Source organism: Oryctolagus cuniculus, chromosome 11 (genome assembly GCF_051225735.1).
Source record: "Oryctolagus cuniculus isolate XC-2025 breed Fujian yellow rabbit chromosome 11, ASM5122573v1, whole genome shotgun sequence".
NCBI classification, from domain to species: domain Eukaryota; kingdom Metazoa; phylum Chordata; class Mammalia; order Lagomorpha; family Leporidae; genus Oryctolagus; species Oryctolagus cuniculus.
The window spans coordinates 53,478,359-53,504,550 of NC_142877.1; the positions used below are offsets into that span (position 1 = coordinate 53,478,359).

At 44.6% G+C, this 26,192-nt stretch overlaps 1 protein-coding gene and 1 pseudogene across 11 annotated transcripts in view; both read right to left on the minus strand.

Annotated features, from left to right (window-relative positions):
• The window catches only part of LIMA1 (LIM domain and actin binding 1), a 99,063-nt gene that overhangs the window by 17,413 nt on the left and 55,458 nt on the right, over positions 1 to 26,192 (minus strand). For 8 of the 11 annotated variants that reach the window (XM_051846276.3, XM_051846273.3, XM_089308317.1 and 5 more), the window contains 4 exons: positions 25,223 to 25,669; positions 10,316 to 10,400; positions 7,391 to 7,539; positions 4,300 to 4,407 (listed from right to left, as the gene is read on the minus strand). In XM_051846276.3, coding sequence (XP_051702236.3) covers positions 4,300 to 4,407; positions 7,391 to 7,539; positions 10,316 to 10,400; positions 25,223 to 25,669 — 789 coding nt within the window. Of the gene's footprint in view, positions 1 to 4,299; positions 4,408 to 4,845; positions 4,866 to 7,390; positions 7,540 to 10,315; positions 10,401 to 25,222; positions 25,834 to 26,192 lie in introns of those variants that run through there. The other 3 variants (XM_089308323.1, XM_089308321.1, XM_089308322.1) reach the window with 2 other exon arrangements.
• LOC103348300 (large ribosomal subunit protein uL16-like) lies at positions 8,278 to 9,542 on the minus strand (annotated as a pseudogene).

The following is a 26,192-nucleotide window of genomic DNA, read 5'->3' on the forward strand; positions in this document are numbered from 1 at the left end:
AATGTTCTTTCATTTCCATTGGCAATGCTGAGCGTTTATATCAGGATGTCGAATGCACTGAATAAATTTACAATGGAGATTAAGTTGTTGGTGGAATGCACCTGCATTTCAGCATGGCCATTTTTCTACTCTCTCTCATTATGCCAATTCTGACATGGCATAAAATAAATCAGTATAATGATGGCCAACATTTATTGGTGTTTACTCTGTGTCAGGCATTGAACTAATCACCTTTACATATATTATTGCATTTAATGCAAATACATTTTCTGAAAGTTGTGTCCAGCCATAAAAAGCTCTTCAGGTCTTGTTAATGAGTAGGTATATCCATCCCAGGATGGTCTCCTCTCACCTCTAATTGGGTCACCTTGAGCCTTTGGGGTAAATATAATGCCAATCATGACCTCATTGCACGTGGCCAACCATACGACTTCACTGCTTGCAACAACCAGGTGGGAATATGTGAGGTTTTGCTCCAACTTGTCATTATAGAGAAGTACAAATTAATTCATAAGAAGAGAAAAGGGAGAACAAGACCTTGACAAAATATTCCATTTTTCAGTCGTTTCTATTAGTATCAATATCCTTTTGTAGTAAGACAAAATTCATACCGTGCTTAGGTACTGGTTAACAAGAGAGGGCAAAAGGATGGCTGCCAAGGCTCTAAAGTTTTGCAAATTTTAAGGCAGCCAAGGGTTTATACACCTGCAGGGTGTATATGAAAGATATGCACCAACTTAAACCCCTTTCTTTGCCACCCACTCCCCAATTTGTGACTCAGTCATACTAATGCCCTGTTAGGCTGTAATTTAAATGTCCTCATCTTCCAGTTGGGCTTAAAGTTCCAGTTTCAAATCAGCATGAAGACAATCCGGAAGGAAATGTGAAATCACATATAGGGCCAACCCAACATTATTTGCTGGAGGATTATTTTCTAAATTATGTTTGGGAGGTAAACATGGGGATTTAAAAGTTGAGAAATAATCTTCCATTTAAAACAGGGGGAAAACAGGCAGTTTAAGGAGAAAACTCACTCAATACATGGCATGTGACTTAGGGACTGATGCATGAACCCACTGTTGTAACAATATGTGAAATTTGCAGTGGGCATTGTGGCGTAGCAGTGAGGACGCTGCTTGGGATACCTGTATCCCATGTCAGTGTCTTGGCCTCATTTCTCATCCAGCTTCCCTGGTGCTCAGGTACTCTGGGTCCCTGTCATCCATGTGGAAGACCTGGATAGAGTTTTGGGCTCCTGATTTTGGCTTGACCTAGCTCTGGCTGTTGTGGCAAATCAGCAGATGGAATATTGCTGTCTCTTTCTCTCTCTCTGACTTTCAAATAAACTTTTTTTAAAAAATACGTCATTAAAAAATGTGCAATTTATTTGATGACTATGTGACCTTGTAACACATGACTGTCAAGTATTGTCTTATTTCCTTTTTTTAAGATTTTATTTATTTGATAGGTAGAGTTACAGACAGTGAAAGAGAGACAGAGAGAAAGGTCTTCCCTCTGTTGGTTCACTCTCCAAATAGCCACAACAGCTGGAGCTGCGCTGATCTGAAGCCAGGAGCCAGGTGCTTCTTCCTGGTCTCCCATGCGGGTACAAGGGCCCAAGCACTTGGGCCATCCTCCACTGCTTTCCCGGGCCACAGCAGAGAGCTGGACTGGAAGAAGAACAGCTGGAACTAGAACCAGCACCCATATGGGATGCCGGTGCTGCAGGCAGAGGATTAACCTAGTGTGCCACAGTGCCGGCCCCGTATTATTTCAATCTACATTGTTGATATGTTCTTTTATTTCTTTATTATAGTTATTTGAAAGGCAGAGAGAGATCTCCCACCCATTGGTTTAATCATCAAATGCCTGCAACAGCCACAGCTGGGCGAGGAGCTAGGAACTCAATCTATGTCTCTCATGTGGGTGCCAGGAACTCAACTTCTTAAGCCATGTTGGTATACTTTTATAAAATAATTTTCTAGTATTTCCCTCACTATATTCTGTGAGTCAGATTTTGTAGCCATTAATCTGAGATGATTTTGTTGTGTGCCTACTTTGATCCAAGTGTTCAGTGTATTGCATGAGTTCCTATTAATGTTAATATATCATACTTTCAAAAATCTGTTGTAGCTAAGTTTGAAAACTATTGTTTTTAAAAAATTATTTATTTTAAAGTCAGAGCTACACAGAGAGACAGGGACAGACAGAGAGAGAAGAGAGATCTTCCATATGCTGGTTCACTACCCAGATGGCTGCAATGGCAGGAGCCAGGACAAAGCCAGAGGTCAGGAGCTTCTTCCACGTCTCCCATGTGGTGACAGGGCCCTAAACACTGGGGCCATTTTCCTAGGCCCTCAGCAGGGAGCTGGATTCAAGGTGGAGCAGTTGGGACACGAACCAGCACCCATATGGGATGCCAGCTGTTGCAGGCAGTGGCTTAACCTGCTTTGCCACAATGCCGGCTTCAGAAAACTACTGCTCTTAACCAGTTTTAATACCCTCCTCTCCCTGTGGATGAATGGCATCAAAGGTGTCATCCGCATGTGTAACAGAAGTAATGACCTCTTCTCCTGAGATTAGTCCCTGCAATCCACCTGAAAGCCCTTTCTCCTCATCCAACACTTGATTATTGTATTGTCAGAAAGATTCAAAAGAGTGGGTTATATTTTGGCAGAGAACACGACAAACTCACCCAGCATACACATTGTTACTTAATGAAGTGAGGACACTCATCTAATGATTGATGCATAAATCACAGCAGTGATTTGTTCACAATATCTTAGTAGCTTTCCACTACTGCACGACTTCTTCCGAAGTACACACAGCTTTCCACACCTTGCCCGGGACTTCTTCCAGAGGTCTTTCCTCACTGCCTATATGTACCACATACTCCAGCCAAACTCCCAGACCTGTAATCCCTATGTAAGCCCCCAGGGTTTCCAGACCGCTGTTGTGTCTGCATGCCCTTCTTTCTCTTACTCAGTCTCCCTAATTCATTTGGCCTATTTCTACGCATTCTTCAAGACCAGATGGCACCTTCTTCAGGAAGTTGGGTTAAGTTGGCCTGAGTCTGAGCTCCAGAGACCTGCAGGCTTCTCTCCTGTCACACGGTTTGATGAGAGTCAATCTCCTATTTGTCTCCTCTGTTACAGTTTCCTTGTACAGAAAGATCATGTGGAATCGTTTGTTTTTAGTTTTTAAGCCTAGCATTTCCTATGTTTGATATAGTTCCTAGCTTTCAAAACACTTTGAGGAAAGAATGAGATTTCCTTGCATAAAATACCTTAGACATATACTTAAATTAAGAATATACAAGTACTAGGGCCGACACTGTGACATGGTAGGTTAAGCCCCAGACTGGTGCCAGCATCCCATATGGGCACTGGTTCAAGTCTGGGCTGCTCCGCTTCTGATCCAGTTCTCTGCTAATGTGCCTGGGAAAGCAGAAGAGGGTGGCCCAAGTCCTTGGGCCCTTGCACCCATGCAGGAGACCCAGAAGAAGCTCTTAGCTTCGGATCAGCCCATCTCTGGCTGTTGTATGGCCATTTGGGGTTTGTAAACCAGTGGATAGAAGATTTCTGTCTGTAACTCTCTCAAACAAATAAATACATCTTTATATATAGAAAAAGAATATACAAGTGCTTTGAAGATAATGTCTTTAATAAGTTAAAGATATAACTTTAGTGGTGTTTGGGGTAGTGGTTAAGTTGCCCCTTGGGATAAGTGGGTGCCATGCTGGAGTGCCTGGGTTTGAGTCCGTCCTCTGCTCCCAAATACCCTCCTGCAAGTGTGCATCCTGGCATCCTGGGAGGCAGCAGGTGATGGCTCAAGCACTTGTGTTCCTACCACTCATGTGGGAGAGCCAGACTGAGTTCCTGCTTCTGGCTTTGGCCTGTGCTGGCCTGTCCTAACCCCTCTGTTGTAGGCATTTGAGGAATGAACACTAGGGAATGGAATATCTCTGTCTCTCCCTCTCTGTTGCTCTGCCTTTCAAAAAAAAAAAAAAAAAAAAAAAAAAAAAAAAGAAAGAAAGAAAGGAAAATTCACTTTAGCTCTATGCCACATGAGCATTTGCTGAGCAAAGAATTTTCCAAGGAAGGCTCATTATTTGGTCAGCTATAAGTTACAGGCTCCCCAACTGAAATTATGTGACCTGCAGAAATGACAATCTGTCCTGGCAGCTGTTACTGAATTCCCAGACACTCTACAGCCTGCAGTTAGAGTTATTTCTAATTTTAGCATCTAATTTAGAACACATGCTTCCTCGGCAACTGGAGAGCAAGCTTTTTAACCCACCTTTTCTCCCTCCTGATGGGAGTTGTAGAGCTCAGGACCTGGGGGCACATTCTCCTTTTGCTCCAATTTATGAGTTTTGATTTCACCACCACTGGCTTTCAGCTCATTCTACAAAATAAAAATAACCTGTAAATTTCAAAAAAAAAAAAAAAAAACCCTACCATTCCATTCTTTTCATAGCACATCTATTAAGTAAACTTGGAATGCTAAAAAAAAAAAAATTCTTGTAAGAGGCCTCAGGTTAAATCAACCCTTTAACTCTCCCAAGCGAAACCCATTAACTAGTGAGTTGACAAAAGCAGCTTTGTGGACACACCCCTCAGAGTTAAATATTTGTAGGCCAGTCTGACACTGGGTGCTCATTAGAATACAGACACATCCACAGGACCACACCCACAGACTGCCCCCAGCACACAGCATTCTTGTGATTCACTCTCAGCAGCACAGCTTGTGGCAATGCAAAGCTTGTGAAATTGACCAGAAAAGGCCATTCTGGAGCAGGGGGAAGGTGATGCCAAGTGCCAATAATTGCGAAAATATACTGACCATATATATAAATGCCCGGCCTGGAAAGAGAGACAGGGTGATGTATTCATATAAAAACTGAAACTGTACGTAATGACATAACAAACGTTTTTGGTATGGGACTTTCAAAAACATACTTTTGTATATGAAGTTCATAGAGTAGTATACTAACACATATTTTAATACTTCTCATAACAAAGCCTCAACATTAAAAAAAAAAAGCATGCATTAATCTTGTCACAGGAGTAAGCATAATCACACTTTCTTTTTCCTTGTAAAAGACACCTGGGGCAAATATTAAAATTAACCTATTAGATTGAAAATCAACGTAGGGCCGGCGCCACGGCTCACTAGGCTAATCCTCCACCTTGCGGCGCCAGCACACCGGGTTCTAGTCCCGGTCGGGGCGCCGGATTCTGTCCCGGTTGCCCCTCTTCCAAGCCAGCTCTCTGCTGTGGCCAGGGAGTGCAGTGGAGGATGGCCCAGGTGCTTGGGCCCTGCACCCCATGGGAGACCAGGAAAAGCACCTGGATCCTGGCTCCTGCCATCGGATCAGCGCAGCCACAGCGCACCGGCCGTGGCGGCCATTGGAGGGTGAACCAACGGCAAAGGAAGACCTTTCTCTCTGTCTCTCTCTCTCTCACTGTCCACTCTGCCTGTCAAAAAAAAAAAAAAAAAATCAACGTAATGAAGTAGATGGCTTGACTATTTCTGACCTTCAGTACACTAGTAATTTAGTAATCTAGCACCTTTCTGTTCTCTGTGATCTTTACGCCTGAGAGGAAACCAGCCATTTACGGCCAAGGAATGTGAGGGGTGTTCCAGGCACACAGAGCTGGAGGTGCATCCAGTGGGAGGAGCCTGCGGGCAACCACACAGCCCGACAGCTTCTTCCCAGCTCCCGCTGAGCCCGTATGTGCCTCCTTACAGACCGCTTCCGTCAGGGGCCTGTGGAATTCTTCTGGGATGAGATAAAATGTAAACTTTTTACAAGAATTTTTTCAAGTCTTAAAAGGGCAGAACTGCAATGCAGGAACACAATTAGGAGTTTTAAAATGAAAGTTACTAAACTGGTTTTTCTACTTAGGGAGTCATTTGGTTGGAATGTTTGCAGAAGGAAGACACTGAGGAGCAGCTCAATCCTGTAACCAAGAGGGAATTAAGGTCCCAGAACTCCTACGTTTGCTGTGTTTTTTGACCGGCCTTCCAAGAGAAGTCTACATTTTCTCATTTTCCATGTTCACAGTGAAGAGTACCCTGTGATGTTCCACTTCACTATTGATTTATACAACCACCTCTTCTTATAACTACAGCGAAAAATCAAGATGGAACTACTAGTCATAGCCCAGAGAGTAATCTAGTAATACCACCGGAGAGTGCACACTTAATTACGTGGAGAAAAGAAGGCTTAACTCCTGAATACACATTATGATTTCTAATATGAGCCAGTTTCATTCAGCCTGAAACAAATAAAATTCATCACTATTCTTCCAACTTTGCTAAAAAAAAAATTAGGACATCAAGAGATTAACGGTTTGTAATTTGAAGGAACAGATGTCTGAAAGATACATACATACTTCTATGTGTGTGTGTGTTTATAAATGAATGACATTTGAGAGATAACTTCTATTAAGCAGTTCCGCAGTATCAGCTTGCCAGGGAAGTATAGGAAGGTATAAAATGGTAATTTAGAATATTAAATTTTTGTGCTTACTGAGCACATTGTCTTCTTGTCATTTCTTACCCCCCTCTCCCTTTTTTTAACCACTGGTCTAACTCTGTAGAAAATCATAACATCACAAGAATTGAGGATTAACTAGGCCATGGACTCTATGATTCCTTTATATGAAATGTCCAGAATGGTTAGAACCACTGAGACAGAAAATAGATTAGTGGTTGCCAGAAGATGAGTGGAGGGAGGAATTGGGAGTGACTGCATAGGTATGGGGTTTCTTTTCTTTTTGGGATAACAGAACTGTTTTGGAATTAGACAGTAGTGATGGCTGCAGAATCTTGCAAATATGCTTAATAAATCACTATATTGCAGAATTTAAAATGGTGATTTTATGTCACATGAATTATTTCTCAATTAAAAAATTGCAAAAGACCCCATGTTCATGGTGAACACATTTGTTATTGCATTCCAATATTCTCCCTTCTTCCCTCAAAAAGCAAAATAAGTGTTTCTGTTAAAACTAATAAAGTACTACTGTTCTTTTTTGAAAATTCAAATTTTTACTTGAAAAAATAAGGCTAAAGTGAATATGGACATTTAGTCTGGTTTCATTACAGTACTACTTTAGTAACAACAAAAAGAATAAATAGAAGAGGCTGGAAAACTGTAGATGACATTACTGGCTAGTAACATTAGGGAAAAAAAAATGAGTGGGCAAGGGATGAGCCTCAGGAGGAACCGGGCGAGGGTTACAAAGGAAGCAAGGGACAGGGCACAGGGAAGGGAGCAGGGCACAGAAAGAAAGGTCTGGGAGACACTCCCTTGTCCTAGTGTTCAGTGACCACTGGCTGATGCCTGAACAAACAGTCAAGGAACACTCAGGACACATACTGTGTAGCTGGTTGAACTGCTTTGTTTGGACACAGCTGCTTGGTACTTGGCCATTCGATCCTTTATGGAGGTTTCGGAGAGGCGTGGAAGTTCCAGATTTCGCCTACTCTCATTTTTCTCCAAGTTGATTGCCGAGGATGATGACTGACCTGGAAGCACACAAATAACACGCTTTGTTAGGAGTTCAAATCACTGTGGCGCAGCACGTACAACTGCTGCCTGTAACGCCGCCATCCCATATGGATGCCGATTCGTGTCCCAGCTACTTCTCTTCTGATCCAGCTTCCTGCTGGTGGCCTGGGAAAGCAGTGGAAGACGGCCCCTGTGCTTGGGCCCCTGCACCCATGTGGGAGACCTGGAAGAAGAAGCTCCTGGCTCCTGGCTCTGGCCTGGCCCAGTCCTGGCTGTTGTGGTCATCTAGGGGAGTAAAACAGTGGATGAAAGATTCTTTGTCTCTCCCTCCCTCTATCTGTAACTCTGACTTTCAAATAAATAAACCTTAAAAAAAAATTTTTTTTTAAGGTTTATTTATTTATTTGAAAGTCAGAGGAGAGGAAGAAGGGGGGGGGAGGGGGAGGTCTTCCATCCTGATGGTTCATTTCCCAGTTATCCGCAAGGGCCTGAGCTGCGCCGACCCAAAGCCAGGAGACAGGAGCCCCTTCCGGGTCTCCCATGCGGGTGCAGGGGCCCAAGGACTTGGGCCATCCTCTACTGTTTTCCCAGGACACAGCAGAGAGCCAGATTGGAAGTGGAGCACCTGGGTCCCGAACAGGTGCCCATATGGGATGCCTGTGCTTCAGGCCAGGGCATTAACCCGCTGGGCCACAGTGCCAGCCCCAAATGGGTTTCAAATGGTTCTAAGATTCTAAGTTTTGGGCTATTGTGTTCTAGAGGCCAATTTCTTCCACTAAGAGTACAAAGAAGGAAATTAGGAATATAATTGTCATTTATAAGGTAATATTCACTCATATTCCTAACACTAAAAGAACCTTTATCATAATTGAGCCTTGTATATTTTAAGATATGGTTAATATGAGGCTGGCACTGTGGTATAGAAGGCTAAGCCTCCACCTGCAGTGCCAACATCCCATGTGGGCACCAGTTTGAGTCCTGGCTGCTCCACTTTGGATCCAGTTCCCTAATGCAGCTGGGAAAAGAGCAGGGGATGACCCAAGTACTTGGCCCTGGCGCCCATGTGGGAAACCTGGAACAAGCTCCTGGCTCCTGGCTTTGGCCTGGCTCAGCCCTGGCCACTGAGGCCATTTGAGGAATGAATCAGCGGATGGAAGATCTCTCTTTCCTTCTCTCTCTGTATCTCTGCCTTTCAAGTAAGTAAATAAAACTTTAAAAAATTATGGCTAATTTAAAATAAGTGTGAAAAATAAATGAGACTGCAATGCTGTTTTTTTCCTTTCTTATCAGCAAACAGGTTTTCTTATTGGTTATACGACTAAAGAGAGGGCAGAATAGTGGAAGCCCTCGCAAGTGCAATGCTCACCTCTTGTCCAGGAGACCACAGCAGGGGATGTATTTGACCCTAGAACTAACTGAAAGAGCTGCTTTTCAGCCACTCAGTCTTCAGATTCATCTGCATTAAACTTGTAAAGCTCCACTGCTTTGAGATGGGGATCTTCTGTTGGCCAAGGAACTTGAACTTGGCCCTGAATAGGGCCTCACCCACATGTTCCTTGTTCTGCAGGTTGGTGCAGAGGCACATGATGCCTTGGCCAATATGAACCCAGGTCACTGTGCCCTGGGGCTTTCCAAAAGCATTCGGCACACCTGTCTGGAACCTGTCAGCACCAGCAGATGACGTGGAAGGGGTGGAGGCACACTTGAGTAGGAAAGCCATCTTTGCCACAGCTTTTTACCAGCTCCTTGTTGACACAAATACAGGAAGTCTCAGGACTCTAGAGGAGAGCTGCTCATATTCATCTGACACCCTGCAGCCACACGGTGGGAACTCATCCCCTTTTGTCTTCTTCTGACCCAGATCAAAATCAGGGATCCAGGCATCCTGGATACTTTGGGAGAAGCAAGACTTTGGGTGCGGCCTGTTCTTACAATACTGGTAACACTGCGCAGGGTTGCGGTCCGTGGTGAAACCAGGATCTTTGGTGGCACACAAAAGAAAAGGAGACTCCAAGTTGTTTTATTTTTTGGTATGTGTGTTTTTAAAGACTTATTTATTTATTTGAAAGGCAGAGTTACAAAGGCGGGGGGAGAGATATCCTCCATCTGCTAGTTCACTTCCCAAATGGCTGCAACGGCAGGGGCTGGGCCAGGTCAGGCAGAAGCCAGGAGCCTGGAGCTCTATCTGGGTCTCCTATGTGGGTGACAGGGGTCCAGGTTCTCAGGCCATTTTTGCTGCTTTTCCAGGTGTGTTAGCAGGGAGCTTGATCAGAAGTGGAGTAGCCAGCAGTGGAACCCACACTCATATGGGATGCCAGTGTTGCAGGTGGTGGTTTAAACCACTGTGCCACAATACTGGCCCCCTCAATGCTGTTTTAATTGCATTTTTTATTACTAGGAGGATTATGATTTCCTACATTAATTTTTTATTTTATGAGGTGCCTATGTAGGCCCCTCAAAACATAAAATTCTATACTCACGGTCTTATGTTACCGTTGGTAATAGGAGACAATGCACCTTGATAAAGGATATAATCCACCTATTAAAACCCTCAAGCACTAGATGCTATGGAGGAGCCACTTGAAATCACTTAAATGTACCCTTTGGTTACCACAGGCTACTAAAGATGGGTTGAAAATACAAGAAGAGCTATTTATAGAAGGCAAGGGGATTTCGGATGGCTTGTCTCTGACAGACTTCCTTTTAATTTGTGTCACTCTTCCTTTGCAAGCACTGGCTCTGAGTCCAGAAGGCACTTCTAATAGGACTTCACCCACACTGAACTCTGCTTACCTGGGCTTATTTCCAAGTCATCCAGAGAATAGCTGTTTTCAGAGATCTTCCTTCCACCTGAATTTCGGCCATGGGCCCAAAGATTCTGTTTGGAAAACAAAACCCAAGGATAAGATTTGCACAGCAGATGGGAAATCTTGATGCGATATTCAGAAAGGAGGCTTATACATTTCCTTTATAAATAAAATATAGAAAAGATTAGACATTTCTTAGAATTAAAAAGATACTATAACTATAAAACACTATAAATTAACAGGTGCCCAGGAAAAAATAAAACCCCAGGGTAGGTGTTATGGTACAACAGGTTAAAGCACTGCTAAGGACTACCACATGCCATGTCAGAGTGCTGGTTTGAGTTTCTGTTACTATGACTTCTGCTCTGGTTTCCTGCTAATGTATCCTGGGAGGCAGCAGATAATGGCTTGAGTGCTTGGGTCCCTGCCACCCAAGTGGGAGACACAGATGGAGCTCCTGGCTTCAACCTAGCCCAGCCCTGGTTGCTGTGGGCATTTGAGGAGTGAACCAAATCTCTCTGTTCTCTGCCTTTCAGTTAGATGAAAATAAACTTAAAAAAAAAAAAAAAAAAAAAGCAATTCCATATAGATAATGCTATCACCCAGTGGTCACTGCCTAACTAGCTTAACCAGCAAGGCTTATAATTGAAACAGTCATTGTAGGGAGAGCCTCACATCCCGGATAACAATGGTATGTTCCTCCAAACTGCTAAATCCTTATGGAAACATTTGCCATTTCCCATCCCCATCCCTCTTTATCTTTCCTGTTACTGCCTTAGTGCATCTTTTTTTTTTTTTTTTTTTTTTTTTTTGAGAGAGAGAGAGACGGGGAGAATGAGTAAGCACAAAAGAGCGCATTCCCATTCACTGGTTCAATCCCCAAATGCCAATAACGGCCAGGAATGGGCTGGGGCCAAAGCAGGACTCAATCCCAGTCTCCCACATGGGTAGAAGGGACCCGACCACTTGAGCCATCACCTGCTGCCTCCCAGGGTCTGCATCAGCAGGATGCTGGAACCAGGAGCCAGAACTGCGACTTGAATCCAGGGACTTCGCTATGGAATATGGGTGTCTTAAAAGCAAGGCCAGATGCCTGCCACTGTGTAACCATTTTAATTGATTCTTCTTCTAATCTATTCTCTATGATGCTGCCATTATCCTAAATAATACAAAGTAATTATCCTCAAACTATAAATTAATTTTACTCTACTGTTCAATATTGTTTCCCAAATTCACAATCACCTGTTGAATTAAATCCAAGGTATTTGGCATGTCACGAAAGGCCCGTTCCAGGTCTGGTCCCTACCTACTCAGCCTCCTCTCTTCTGGGTATTCTCTGCTTTGTCTTTACCCTCCAGGAAAAGAAAGCGGTTGGGAGTACCACAGTTCTGTGAATGAGGCTCCTTCCACCAGGACTGCCCTGTTGTCTAGCAAATGCCTGTTCCTTCAAGACTCAGCGCATGCAGTCTATAGTTCAATCGCCTTTCCTACATAAATTTAGGTAGTTCTCGGGCAGGTGTTGTAGCATGGTGGGTAAAGCTGCTGCCTAGAATGCTAGTGTCCCATATGGGCACTGATTTGAGTCTCAGCTGCTGTACATCCAATCCAGCTTCCTGGGAAAGCAATGGAAGATGACCCAAGTCCTTGGGCCCCTACTCCTATGTGGGAGACCCAGAAGAAGCTCCTGTCTCCTGGCTGGCCCAGTCCTGGCCATTGTGATCATTTGGGGAGTAAATCAGTGGATGGAAAGTCTCTCTCTCTCTCTGGCTCTTCCTCTCTATAACTCTTTCAAATAAATAAGTCTTCAAAAAGACTAGGTAGGCCGGCGCCGCGGCTCAATAGGCTAATCCTCCCCCTAGCGGTGCCGGCACACCGGGTTCTAGTCCGGTCGGAGCACTGGATTCTGTCCCGGTTGCCCCTCTTCCAGGCCAGCTCTCTGCTATGGCCAGGGAGTACAGTGGAGGATGGCCCAAGTGTTTGGGCCCTGCACCCCATGGGAGACCAGGAGAAGCACCTGGCTCCTGCCATTGGATCAGCGCGGTGCGCCAGCCGCGGCGGCCATTGGAGGGTGAACCAACGGCAAAGGAAGACCTTTCTCTCTGTCTCTCTCTCTCTCTCACTGTCCACTCTGCCTGTAAAAAAAAAAAAAAAAAAAGGCTAGGCAGTTCTTCCTCTGTTCCCTGGTCAAACTCCCATTGCAATGCCCATAGACTAGTGGGACTGTTCCTCTGCTACACTGTAAGTTCACAGAGGGCAGAGACCATGCCTTTTCATCTGTATCTACAGGACTTACAGAAAAAGAAGTTGGTACAGACTTTCAATATTTTCTCATTCCTGTAATTCACTACATCTATCCTTTTCATATCCAGTGTGGATCTCCAAGAAATTTACACATGATAATTTACAAGACTGAAAAAATAACTCAACTGAAAGCTACAGAGTGTTGTAGAATAGCTCCATAGCAGACAGGGAGTATGTTATATTTACTCAACTTGGAACAGGAGGCTCCAACCAGATTCTGTCATTCAAATCTCATTATTCCCAGATCATTTAACGTAGAAAAGAAATCTAAAATCCACTCTGACAGACTGAACACATATCACCTTTTTGAGTTCAACATTAGTCAATAGTTATTAAATCATTAAGTTCAATGGACTAATCAACTTGACAGTGAAGTTTAAGAAGCTGTATTATCATACATTTATACTTTTTTAACTCGTCTCCTGTGGAGATAGGAAATTTTGCCTTTCAGAAATCAGAGCCAAGGACTGGTTTGTTTGCACCATGCCATTAAGAATAGTTTCTCAAAAATTCAGTATACAAATAACATACTTTGGTCAGCTTTGCAATTTACATTTTTATCTGGATCCATTTTATATAAAAACCAAAACAAGATGTGGCAACTCTAACCTCACTACATCAAACACAGCTCTAACCTCAATCATAGCTGTAGGATATACTTTTGCAGGCGCCCCCCCACCCCATGCAAAAATGAAAATTATCAGCCAAAAGGAAAGGACGTTTGGCAGGATACCCTCCATTCACATGTTCTGTTTTGTTTTCACCATACTTCTCATTTCCTGATCACTAAAATACAGTGAATTCCACAGATGTTTTCTAAATGGTGCTGTTCTACAAGAACTAAAATTTTCAGGACACTAAAAAGAGAGAAATCCAGGAAATACCACCACAATTACTACTACTACTACTACTACTACTTCTTCAATCAGAAGGGAATGAATGAATGAGTTTTTCATTCTTGATTCTGTCAAAGGTATGTTCAAGTACAATTTCAAGAGTATGTGTTATGGCTGGCGTGCCGGCTTACTCCTGCAGCGCCAGCACCCCGGGTTCTTGTCCTGGTTGGGGCGCCGGATTCTGCCCCGGTTGCTCCTCTTCCAGGCCAGCTCTCTGCTGTGGCCCGGGAGGGCAGTGGAGGATGGCCCAAGTGTTTGGGCCCTGCACCCGCATAGGAGACCAGAGGGGAGGCGCCTGGCTCCTGGCTTCTGATTGGCGCAGCACGCCAGCTGTAGCGGCCATTTGGAGGGTGAACCAACGGAAAAGGAAGACCATTCTCTCTGTCTCTCTCTGTCTAACTCTGCCAGTCAAAAACAAACAAAGAGTATGTGTTACATGTTGCAACCTATAGAGTGCAGCTTTCTGTCTAGTTCAATCAGTATCCATCCCTCTTATGTCAAGTTCCTGCACTGTTGTTACTGGGACTTATTTACTTGAGAGGCAGAGGCAGAGAGAGAGACAGAGAAATCTTTCATGCCCAGTTCATACCCCAAATAGCCACAATGGCTAGAGCTGGGTAGATTTGAAGCCAGGAGCCTCCTCTGGGTCTTCCACACAGATGCAGGGGCCCAAGGACTTGGGCCATCTTCTACTGCTTTTGCAGGCCAGAGCAGATAGTTGGATCAGAAGTGGAGCAGCCGGGACTCAAACCAGCGACCATATGGGATGCTGGCACTGCAGGCAGCGGCTTTACCTGCTATGCCACAGTGCTAGCCCCAAGAGAGCAGACTAATTTAGAACCAGAATACAGACCCGGCTATGGCAGAGGCTCTCCCTGGTTTCAGATGCATCCAATTTCCCCTGTAAGGGCCTTTCAAAAAGAAGCCTTCTGCGGGCTGGCTTTGTGGTGCTGCAGGATATGCCGCTGTTTCTAATGCCAGGATCCCACACTAGAACGCAGGCTTGAGTGCTGGCTGCTCTGCTTCTGATCCAGCTCCCTGTTAATGTTCCTGGAAAACCAGCAGATGAGGCCCAAGTACTTGTGCTGCCACTCACGTAAGAGATCTGGATGGAGTTCTAAACTACCGGCTTTGGCTTGGCCCAGCCCCAGCTGTTGCATTCATTTGGGGAGTGAACCAGCAGATGAAAGACCTCTGTATCTATGTGTATGTAGTGTTTGTGTGTGTGTTTATGTCATTTTGCTCTTCATATAAATACATAAATCTTTAAAAAAAATGAAAAACACAACTTCTGGTCTGTAAGAATATCAGTACAAGTACCGTTTTTTCAAGTACTTTTTTCTTTTCTTTTTTTTTTTTTACAGGCAGAGTGGACAGTGAGAGAGAGAGAGAGACAGAGAGAAAGGTCTTCCTTTGCCGTTGGTTCACCCTCCAATGGCCGCCGCGGCTGGCGCACCGCGCTGATCCAATGGCAGGAGCCAGGTGCTTCTCCTGGTCTCCCATGGGGTGCAGGGCCCAAACACTTGGGCCATCCTCCACTGCACTCCCTGGCCACAGCAGAGAGCTGGCCTGGAAGAGGGGCAACCGGGACAGAATCCGGTGCCCCGACCGGGACTAGAACCCGGTGTGCTGGCGCCACAAGGTGGAGGATTAGCCTAGTGAGCCGCGGCGCTGGCTCAAGTACTGCTTTTTTTTTTTTTTTTTTTTTTTTAAAGATTTATTTGTTTATTTGAAAGGCAGAGTTACAGAGAGGCAGAGGCAGACAGAGACATAGAGAGGTCTTCCATCCTCCGGTTCACTCCCCAGATGGCCACAGTGGCCGGAGCTGTGCTGATCCAAAGGCAGGAGCCAGGAGCTTCCTACAGGTCTCCCACACAGGTGCAGGGGCCCAAGGACTTGGGCCATCCTCCACTGCTTCCCAGGCCACAGCAGAGAGCTGGATTGGAAGTGGAGCAGCCGGGACTTGAACCGGTGCCCATATGGGATGTCAGCACTGCAGGCGGCAGCTTTACCCACTATACCACAGTGCTGTCCCTCAAGTACTGTTTTTTAAAACTACTTTTTCAAGGAAAATTTTTTTTTGCAAAGAGTGAATGTGCAAAAGCAATTTGGTCTTGGAGGAAAAAAAAGAAACAATTTATTCGGAAATCAGCTACACTGACTATGGTGCTGAGATGCCAGGGATTTGATGAGAGCCCAGGTGAAGCACAGAGCATTACTTTCAGTTCCTTTTCCTCTCCCAGCCACTCAGACATGAAGAACAACCAGATCCCAAATGCACTTGAGGTTAATTTTATGGGTGGTTATCTGCGGCACAGGAAAGAGAGGTTTCCTCCAGTATTTCTCAAGGATGTAAAGAAGAAAAGCCCACACACTTAACAGAAATTTTGACACTTAAGTACTCTTCTTTAACAGACTTCCACCACACTTCAGTCCTTTTTTCTTAGATATTTGAGGGAGCCTTAGTCATCGTAATCTATCATGGAAGACAGAAAAGTCAAGACACTTGGGATTTTCTGGAATTTGCCAAGATTTGGCCTTACCCACCCACGTCCTCCTTCCTGTGAGCTGACTCTAACTTCATTAGTGTGAATGCCCCTTAAATACTCTCTGCGAATCCATAAATCAAATGTACCCATAAGAGGATAAGAGTCTGGGACTTTTAGTCAGTTTTCCGCCGAATTTCTTATTGCAGGGATTCCTTTTGTAAAGAAATAAAGCAAGTCAGGTTCTAAATAAGTAACATTAAAGTAGGGTTTCCTTTCTCCTCCACTCCTTTCAGAACAATTTCTCCTTGGAAGCTGATTCTCCTGAGTTTTGGAACCAAATAAGAACTGTCTGCCTCAGCCACTTTCTTCAGTCTTTCAACTTCAACCTTCCAGATTCAAGGGCACAGGAAGAGTGGCTTTTACGGGAAAATAGGACTTTGCTAAACAAGGCATGGGGGTTATGGGGGTGTAGATGAAACTTAGTCTTAATTTCTCAAAGGACTGAGAGAAAAGAATTTATTTCTTTAGGTATCCTCTTAGAAAAATTAGAACTCATTTATGTGAAAATAATAGAATGAGCACTTATCTCTAAGTGGTAGGATTTCTTGACTTTTTTTTGTATTTCCAAGCTTTCTATAAAACTTATGTGTTAGTCTCACAATTAGGAAAAATGAGAAAGGAGAAGTAATACTTCCTACTTACATATAAACAGATAAAAATGATAAAAAACCAAATGCTAATGAAGCTGTGGGGAGCTGTGCTAGTGGTGTTATAGAATAGTATCATCTTTGAGAACAAGCCGAAGATACGTAAGGAGAATGTTTAATGAGTTACTGTGCACCTTTAGACCATGATACTGATACTAGCACTTCAGTAACACAGCACAGAGAAAATAAAAGAAAGAGATTTATTTGAAAGGCAGAGAGGAAGAGTGGGGGAGAGGTAGGGTGAGACAGAGACAGAGACAGAGAGAGAGAGAGAGAGAGAGAGAGAGAGAGAAATTGATCTTCCACCTGTTGATTAATCCCCAAATGCCTACAACAGCTGGGGCTGTGACAAGCTGAAGCCAGGCTCCTGACTCTGGCCTGGCCTAGCCCTGCCTATTGTGGGCATTTGGGGAGTGAACCAATAAGTGGAACATTCTCTCTTTCTTTCATTTCCCTCCTTGTGATTCTGCCTTTCAAATAAATAAATCAATAGATAAATCTTACAAAAAAGAAAAACAACCGAACTAGTTAAGCAATGGTAAGAACCAAAAATGATTGAGTCTTGTGTACAACTGATAAAGGTTATTCTTTTTTCCTGGTTTACTTGACTTTTTCTTCTTCTTTCTGGTTTACTCATCGTGTGTGTGTGTGTGTGTGTGTGTGTGTGTGTATGTTTAATTTATTTGAAAGAGTTACACATAGAGAGGAGAGGCAGAGAGAAAGGGGTCTTCCATCCACTGGTTCACTCCCCAATTAGCCACAATGGCTGTAGCTGCATTGATCCGGAGCCAGGAACTTCCTCCGGGTCCCCCATGCAGGTACAGGGGCTCAAGGACTTGGGCCATCTTCTCCTGCTTTCCCAGGTCATAGCAGAGAGCTGGATCATTAGAGGAGCTGCCAGAACTTGAACCAGCTCTCATATGGAATGCCAGGCGCCAGCCCCCACATTGTGTGTTTAGCAGAGTATTTAGTTTACATGATAAGAGTAAGGGTGGGTGGTGGCAGGGGCTGTGGTCTAGAGGATGAAGCCACTGCCATATGAGCACCAGTTCAAGCCCCGGCTGCTGCACTTCTGATCCAGCTCCATGCTAATGCACCTAGGAAGCCAGTAGAAAATGGCCCAAGTACTTGGGCCCCTGCACCCAAGTGGCAGACCTGGAAGAAGCTCTTGGCTTCAGATGGGCCCAGGTCCAGCCATTGCTGCCATTTGTGGAGTGAACCAGTGGATAGAAGGGGTCTCTCTCTCTGCCTTTCAGATAAATAAATAAATCATGAAAAAAAAAAAAAGAGTAACAGGGGCAGGCAACTGGCCTAGGGAACTCAAATATTCATTTTCTACATTGTGGTAACTATGCCTGATACTTGCTAATGCAGACCCTGGGAAGTAGTGGTGATGGCTCAGCTAAATGGATTCCTGCCATGCATATGGGAGACTGGGATTGAACTTCCAGCTGCTGGCTTCTGCCTAGCCCAGTCTTGGCCACTGAGGGCATCTGGGATTGAATCAGCAGATGGGAGCTGTTGCGCTCTCTTTCTGCCTCTCAAATAAAAAAAGGAAGAAAGAAAAGAAAAACAAACCTTCCAAACCACAAGCTTCTAACTCCAGAGTTTCAGATAAATCTCTTGCATTCCAAAAAATTCTCTTCATTCTTTTCATTAAGTATAAAATGTGGGAAGACAGAGTTAATGTCTTTGAGAATGCAGCTGTTGATATGTTTTACATTTTTCCCAGTTTCGTTAGATTTCAAAGCTATGTAGGGCCATGGCCAGTTGTTTCTATTCAATAAACAGTCGTCATCATTTCCATGGAGCCAGTGCTATATGGTAGATGAGATACTACACAATTTTAATCCTTGTCCTGCTGTTAACTAACCATATGACATTGGATATGTGGGTTTACTTCCCTAACTTCAGCTGTTTCCATCTATAAAATTGGGACCGTAGTATCCGAACTGCCTGTGAGCAATGTGCTGGATTAAATTACCTCCCAGAAGTACCTTACAATTCTAGAATGTATATAACAACAACCTTGATGGGAATTTTTCACTCATTTTAACTCATCAGTGACTTAGAAGACTAGAGGAAATGATTCTATAATGTATTCGTATGGATACACGTGTCTAAGCCAGGAGAGTTCAATAGCAGGAAAACAAAAGGGGTGATATTTGGGGGGTGGGAGCAGACAAAGGATTTCTGGATCCTCAAACTCTCACATAGCCAACCCTGCCTAGAGACTATTATTTATTTTTTGAATTTTTAAAAAAGATTTTATTTATTTATTTGAGAGGTAGAGTTATAGACGGGGGGGGGGGGGTGGGAGAGAGAGAGAGAGAGAGAGAGAGAGAGAGAGAGAGAGAGAGAGAGAAAGGTCTCCCAGATGCTGGTTCACTCCCCAAAGTGGCCACAATGGCTGGAGATGGGCCTATCGGAAGCCAGGAGCCAGGAGCTTCTTCCAGGTCTCCCACATGGGTGCAGGAGTCCAAGCACTTGGGCCATCTTCTACTGCTTTCACAGGCCACAGCAGAGAGCTGGATTGGAAGAGGAGCAGCCGGGACTAGAACCGGCGCCCATATGGGATGCCAGTGCTGCAGGAGGAGGTTTACCCTACTACGCCACAGTCCCAGCCCCTAGAGACTCTTCTATTCCCTGACATTGCTTTTCAACAGGTTTTATTGTAATGAAACTAGCTAGAAACCAGTAAGTAACCAGCTGGCATGAAAGTAAGCAGAGAGGCCAGTGCTGTGGTGTAGCAGGTAAAGCCGCCGCCTGTAGTGCCGGCATCCCATATGGGCCCCAGTTCGAGTCCTGGCTGCTCTACTTCCGATTCAGCTCTCTGCTATGGCCTGGGAAAGCAGTAGAAGATCGCCCAAATCCTTGGACCCCTGCACCCGCGTGGGAGACCCAGAGGAGGCTCTTGGCTCCTGGCTTTGGATTGGCGCAGCTGCGGCCATTGTGGCCAATTGGGGAGTGAACCAGTGGCTGGAAGACCTCTCTCTTTCTCTGCTTCTCCTTCTCTGTGTAACTCTGACTTTCAAATAAATAAATCTTTTTTTTTTTTAAGGGAATACAGGCAATTATTAACCAAGAGACGGGAAGATAAAATGTTATATATAGTTTTTGCAACAATCTGAGGATTCCCAGTGGACACCTACCTGTCAAGGCACACACAGGAGGAGGCATTTAGCCAAGCAGATAAGATGCCCATGTCCCAGAGAGGAGTGCGGATTCAATTCCTGTCTTTGGCTACTGACTCCCACTTCCCAGCAATGAAGGTCAGGAAGTGGTAGTGATGACTTAGGCACTGAGTTCCTGCCACCCATGTGGGAGACCTGGACTGTATTCCTGACTCCTGGCTCCTGCCTAGGCCCAGTCTTGGCCATTGCAGGTATTTGAGGAATGAGCCAGCAGATGGGAGCTGGCATATGCTCATTCACACACTCTAATACATTAAAAATAATAAAGAAAATTTTAAAAAGAGGGGCAGAACGGGCCTTGTGGTGTAATAGATTATAAGCAGCTGCTTGGAACGCCCACATCCTATACTGGAGTGCTGGTTTGAGTGCAGGCTACTCTGCTTCCAATCTAGCTCCCTGCTAACGTGTCTGGAAAGCAGCAGATAATGGCTCAAGTGCTTGAATCCCAGCCACCCATGTGAGATACTCTGGTGGAGCTCCTGGCTTCAGCTTCGCCCAGACCGGCTGCTGTAGCCATCTGGGGAGTGAATCAGCAGATGAAATATCTCTTTCTTTGTTTCTCCTTCCCTCCGTGTCACTCTACCTTTTGAATAAAATAAATATTCAAAAAATAAAAAGGAAAGCATACATAAATGACTTATTTTATCCAGATTATAAATTAGCTGTCTATGGATAAAATATCTGGTAAACACAGATCAGACTACAGTTTGGCTGTGTATTTTCTCAAGGGCTCACTGTATTACACTGGCACATATATACTGTTATATACCAGTGTTATGTAAAACTGAACAAAATACCAAGTGTCACTTCCAGGAACTTACAAGAAAAACCACAAAAATGTTAGACCATTTGGAGAAATATGGTTTTACTCTCAGGCTAACAAGCAAAGCTTTCCTTGGCATTTTGATGCTGTCCATATGTATGATCCTGGCAATCAGAGGACAGAAATTCTGAGGGAAGCCGAGGGACAGGGAGTCTAAGAGGAGAGAAGCAGCAAACAAGGGAAGAGGAGGATGGGGCAAGGCAAATTATCTGAATGTGCTGTTTCACCTTTACACTCTAAATGAAAAGCAATTAAAAAACGAATAACTGAGAGCATTGAAATAAACCATGGGCAATGGAAAAAAAGGATAAGGGAGAGGAAAAAAAGTTGCAATTCTGTTCATTTATGAATAAACTTCTTGTTCCTTTCTCATTGCTATCTCCTAGCCTGGGGTAGTGCCCAGAGAGTAAGTGTTTATGTGTCTTAGAATTTTTGGGAGGAAGCTTCTTTTCGCTTTGCTTTACCTAATTCCTTTCCAACAGGTGGAAAATGATGCCGGAAGTAGTAATAGTAGTAGCAGTAGTCAGCATCTGTGCAAAGGAATACAAGGGCAACCATATTTGCCAGCCTTACTTCCTTGTATTAAGCCTAATTGGTTCAATATGGACCTAAAGAAAGGGTAATAATTTAAATAGATTATGAAGGTAGAAATAAGTCATCCAAATATTTGGTCCTTATTCTCCTCTCCAAGGATTTGTGTGGACCAAACATGTGCTTGGCAATCAAACAAAGAACAGAGGCTTTAGGAGTCTTTCAGGAGTTTTCTTTGTTGTTTGATAATTCCTGGGGATGGGAGAAGAAGTACAGAATTTCTTTTTTTATTTTTTTTAAGATTTATTTTATTTATTTGAAAGAGTTACAGAGAGAGGTAGAGGCAGAGAGGACTTTCATCCACTGGTTCACTCCCCTGATGGTCACAATGGCCAGAGCTAAGCCAGGAGCTTCTTCCTGGTCTCACACATGGGGGTGCAGGGGCCCAAGGACTTGGGCCATCTTCTGCTGTTTTCCCAGGCCATAGCAGGGGGCTGGATTGGAAGTAGAGCAGCCGGGACCCAAACTGGCACCCATATGGGATGTTGGTGCTGCAGGCTGGGGCTTTAACTGTCTGTGCTACAGTGCCAGGCCCCCTCCACCTTGACTTTTTTTTTTTTTTTTTAAGATGTATTTATTTATTTGAAAGGCAGGGTTACAGGAAGAGAGCAGAGACAGATCTTCCAACTGCTTGGCTCACTCTCCAAATGATTGCAATGAGCAGGGCTGGGCCAGGCTGAAGCTAGGAGTCAAGAGCTTCATCCAGGTCTCCTACATGGTTGCAGGGACCCAAGAACTTGAGTCATCTTCCCCTGCTTTCCCAGGTACATTAGCAAGAAGAGCTGGATTACAGTGGAGCAGCTAAGACTGGTGCCCATATGGGATGCTGGCATTTCAGGCCAAGGCTTAACACTCTGTGACATAGCACTGGCTCCAAGAAGGATTTCATTTCTGGCTAACTGTATCCTGAGGTTTCTAAAGATTCGATTGTCAACAATATCTGGACATTGGTTATAACCTGTTGATCATCTCTTTTAAAGATTTATTCATTTGAAAGGAAGAGTGGTTGGGGGTGGAGGGAGTTGTTTTTTTTTTTTTTTTTTTTTTTATTTTTTTTGACAGGCAGAGTGGACAGTGAGAGAGAGAGAGACAGAGAGAGAAAGGTCTTCCTTTGCCGTTGGTTCACCCTCCAATGGCCGCCGCTGCAGCCGGCGCACCGCGCTGATCCGATGGCAGGAGCCAGGATCCAGGTGCTTTTCCTGGTCTCCCATGGGGTGCAGGGCCCAAGCACTTGGGCCATCCTCCACTGCACTCCCTGGCCACAGCAGAGAGCTGGCCTGGAAGAGGGGCAACCGGGACAGAATCCGGCGCCCCGACCGGGACTAGAACCCGGTGTGCCGGCGCCGCAAGGTGGAGGATTAGCCTATTGAGCCACGGCGCCGGCCAGAGATCTTCTAACTATTGGTTCACTCCCCAGATGGCCACAATAGCCAGGGCTGGGCCATACCAAGATCAGGAGCCAGGAACTCCATCCAGGTCTCCCACATGGGTGGCAGGAGTCCAAGTACTTGGGCTGTCAGCTGTTGCCTTCCAGGCGCAATTAGTAGGCAGTCAGACTGGAAATAGAGCAGCGGAGTCTCGAACTGGCACTCCAACATGGGATGCCAATGTTGCAAGTGGCAATTTAACCCAGTGTTCCATAACACCAGCTCTGATCAGGTATCTTTTTCATAAAAAAGTTCCCAGAATAGTCACCTCAGCTACCTAAAACCCAGTCAACATATAAATGACACTAGGAAGGCCTGCGCTGTGACACAATGGGTTAAGCCTACCTGTGATGCTGGCATCCTAACAGCACTAGTTTGAGTCCTGGCTGCTCCACTTCTGATCCAGCTCCCTGCTAAAGTGCCTAAGAAAGCAGTGGAGGATGGCCCAAGTGCCTGGGCCCCTGCACCCATGTGGGAGTCCTGGATGGAGTTCTAGGCTCATCACTTTGGCTTGGCTCACCCCTGGCTTGTTGTGTGGCCATCTGGGGAGTGAACCAGCGGACAGAGATTTGCATCCCTCTCTCTCTCTGTAACTCTTTCAAATAAATAAGTAAATCTTAAAAAAGAAACCAAAATTTAAAAAAAAAATTGCTCTGTACTGTTTGCAACATGGATAATGATGCTTGCTCAGAAACAGCTGAAGAACCAAGGATAACTATGCCTTTCATTCCCTGAGCAGTCCATTAAGTCAAAAAGACTATTTAATCAGGAAGTAAAAAAGGGCACCCATACACAAAAATCCAAACCTAAAAAACAAAGCCCAGGAGACTCTCAAAACTCCTCCTCCTTTCTATCCTTCTGTAGTCAGGTTGTCCAGTGCCATCAGTGATCTGGTAGGATCAGTCTCTATACGGTGTTTCAACAACCCCTACTCCGACCAGGCAGAAAGAGATAGGCTTGTTCTGACCCATCTCGCACTAGACATTTATGAGAAAAAAAAGCCTCTTGCCAGATCCTTACGCATAATCAGCACTTTTGTTTGCTGCGGTCCTAGTCATTTCCTACCTCAGGCCAGTTTCGACATGCTTTCTGCACTGAATCCACATTGTGTGTGCTGGCGTGACATCAGCCATCCTTCCCCTAAGCAGGGTCTGAGAGGAGAGGACTTACAATGGTGCTTTGAGTCACCACAAAGCCCCTTCCTCTCTATTTCAGATTTCTGACATATTTTCCTTCCAGTTAAAATTCTTCCTCTCACTTAAACTTTTAAAAAAATTAAATTAAGATCATAAAGGGGAAAGAGGACTAAAAATTGAGAGGGAAGAGAGTTGAAGAAAAGTAATAAAACTGCTTTGTGGTTGTATCTCTTGCCAACTGCTTTCAATGTTAAAGTAGTTAAAGCTTGCTCACAGAGAAAGGTTCTAGCTTGTCGAACCTTCACAAATTCTTCCTCGGTCCTCAAACATTCAAGAACTTTCCTAGGCAGGAAAGCAACAGGCACTTCGAGACAACAATGTCACAATGAATGCAGCAGAGGACCTCTGGATGAGTTATCTATTTTTTTTCTTTTCTTATCTGAGGATGCTTCCTCCTATTACTTCACAAATAGAGGGACTTGGGCCAAATATTTAGCTTTTAAAAAACTCAGCTCTCCCGTGAAGATGGAATCTGTAGTAAATGATGGCTTCGCTTCCAGTTGGATCTGTTTATTTCATTATAATGACTGTTGTAACAAACCATCCCCGCGTACAAAGCCAGATATGTAGGAAAGTCTGAGAAAACTGGAAAAATTTACCAGCTCTGCGGCCCCGGGATTGTGCTGTAAGTCACCAGCATATGTAACTCATTTTCTAGTTAAGTAATGCCCTCTGGGGATTCAGTCTACAATCCACACGAAGGCTCAGATTTCATTAGCAGTTGTAGGAAAATGCAGCCCTGGGCATTTGCAAGTCAAAACTCCTAAAGCTACAGCTTGTCTGGCTATCTTCATTGATTTTTCCTGGGAGAGGGTTTTAGCTGATAGAAAACATTTGTTGGAAGGCACAGATGAGGAAGTTGAGAAGCGGAGAAAGGGTTCAGCTAGCAAAGAGACAACTAAGCCTCAGTCTTAATGCTCAACTCTGCAGCTGTGTCCAGCAGAGAGCAAGATTCAGCAGTCATTTCACCCCCCAAGGCTACAATGACAAAAGGCACAGGAAGACCAATTAAAAGGGCAAGTACACAGAAACAGAATCCAATCTTCATTTTTAGATAGCAATTGGACTCTCGGCCTCAGCTTGAATTAAGATGAAATTGGGTCAGATACTCACGAATCTTAGCACCTATATAAATAATTCACCTGTGAATTCATCCAACTTGAATCAAAAGACACACTCGGCCTCTATTCCAACTGTCTAAATGAGAAAACCAGCTTTGTTTAGTACTGGACTCGCCCTTCTCAAGTTTTACTCCCAGCCCATTCTTACCTTGGTTTGAGTTGGTTCCCCTTTCTCAAACATCATCTTAAGCCTGTTCAGTGGGACATTGTATTTCTCTATTTTGCCTGAAGCTTCTGTGTTTTCACCGATTTCGGATTTTTCTACTTCATGCCTGGATTCTCCCAGACAGTTTTCCATCTTTTTACTTTCTGTTGCGTGGTCCTTATGATCCTGACACTCCTCGATGCGGTGAGAGAGGGCTTCAGGAGGTGATTCCAAACCGGGTCCGGGGTGGACCTGCGGATCCACTCGGGTGGCAGGAACAGAGCTGCCGGTCACTTCTGTGGGCGGATGGCCGACTCTGTGCCTAGTCTCGGCGCTGCTGTTTCGCACGGTGTCTGTGTGTGGCTCCACTCCCGGCACCGGGTTCTCCCACTTCTTCTTTAACACAGTCAGGGTCCCCCGTCTAAAGTGCGGGGGCAAACTTTCAGGGTTCTACAAGAAGGAGAAGCAAGTGCCAGTTACAACTTGCCTGCTGAAACATTCAAACATGTTGCTCTTTGCGAAATGAAAGTTCAAACTGCAAGCTGCAGCGAGTCCACGGCTGTTTCAGACAGCTGTGCAGTTACAGCCCTGCCACATGGAGCAAGCATCCACCCGGGAGAGGCAGAGGGGAAGAGAGAAAAAGTCAGGAGCTGCAGCAGGAAGTGATAAAACAGGATAGCCTTATAAGGGCAAAATGAGAAGAAAGGGGAGCCCAGCTCTGATGATAGTTATTACATCGGAGACGAGAAATTCTGATTCCAAGATCAACGAGGGGGGGGGGGCAAAATACCTCTTATTTTAAACACTGTAAATATGCACTAATGAAATTCATTAGACTAAAAAATGACGTGAATTCTGTTTTGTTTTTCTTTTAAACAAGATAAAGACACAAGATAGCTGAAACTAATACCAATAATTATACAGTAACATTGAGGATTGAAGCTCTCTGGAATAACCTAAAGAAGTCACCATC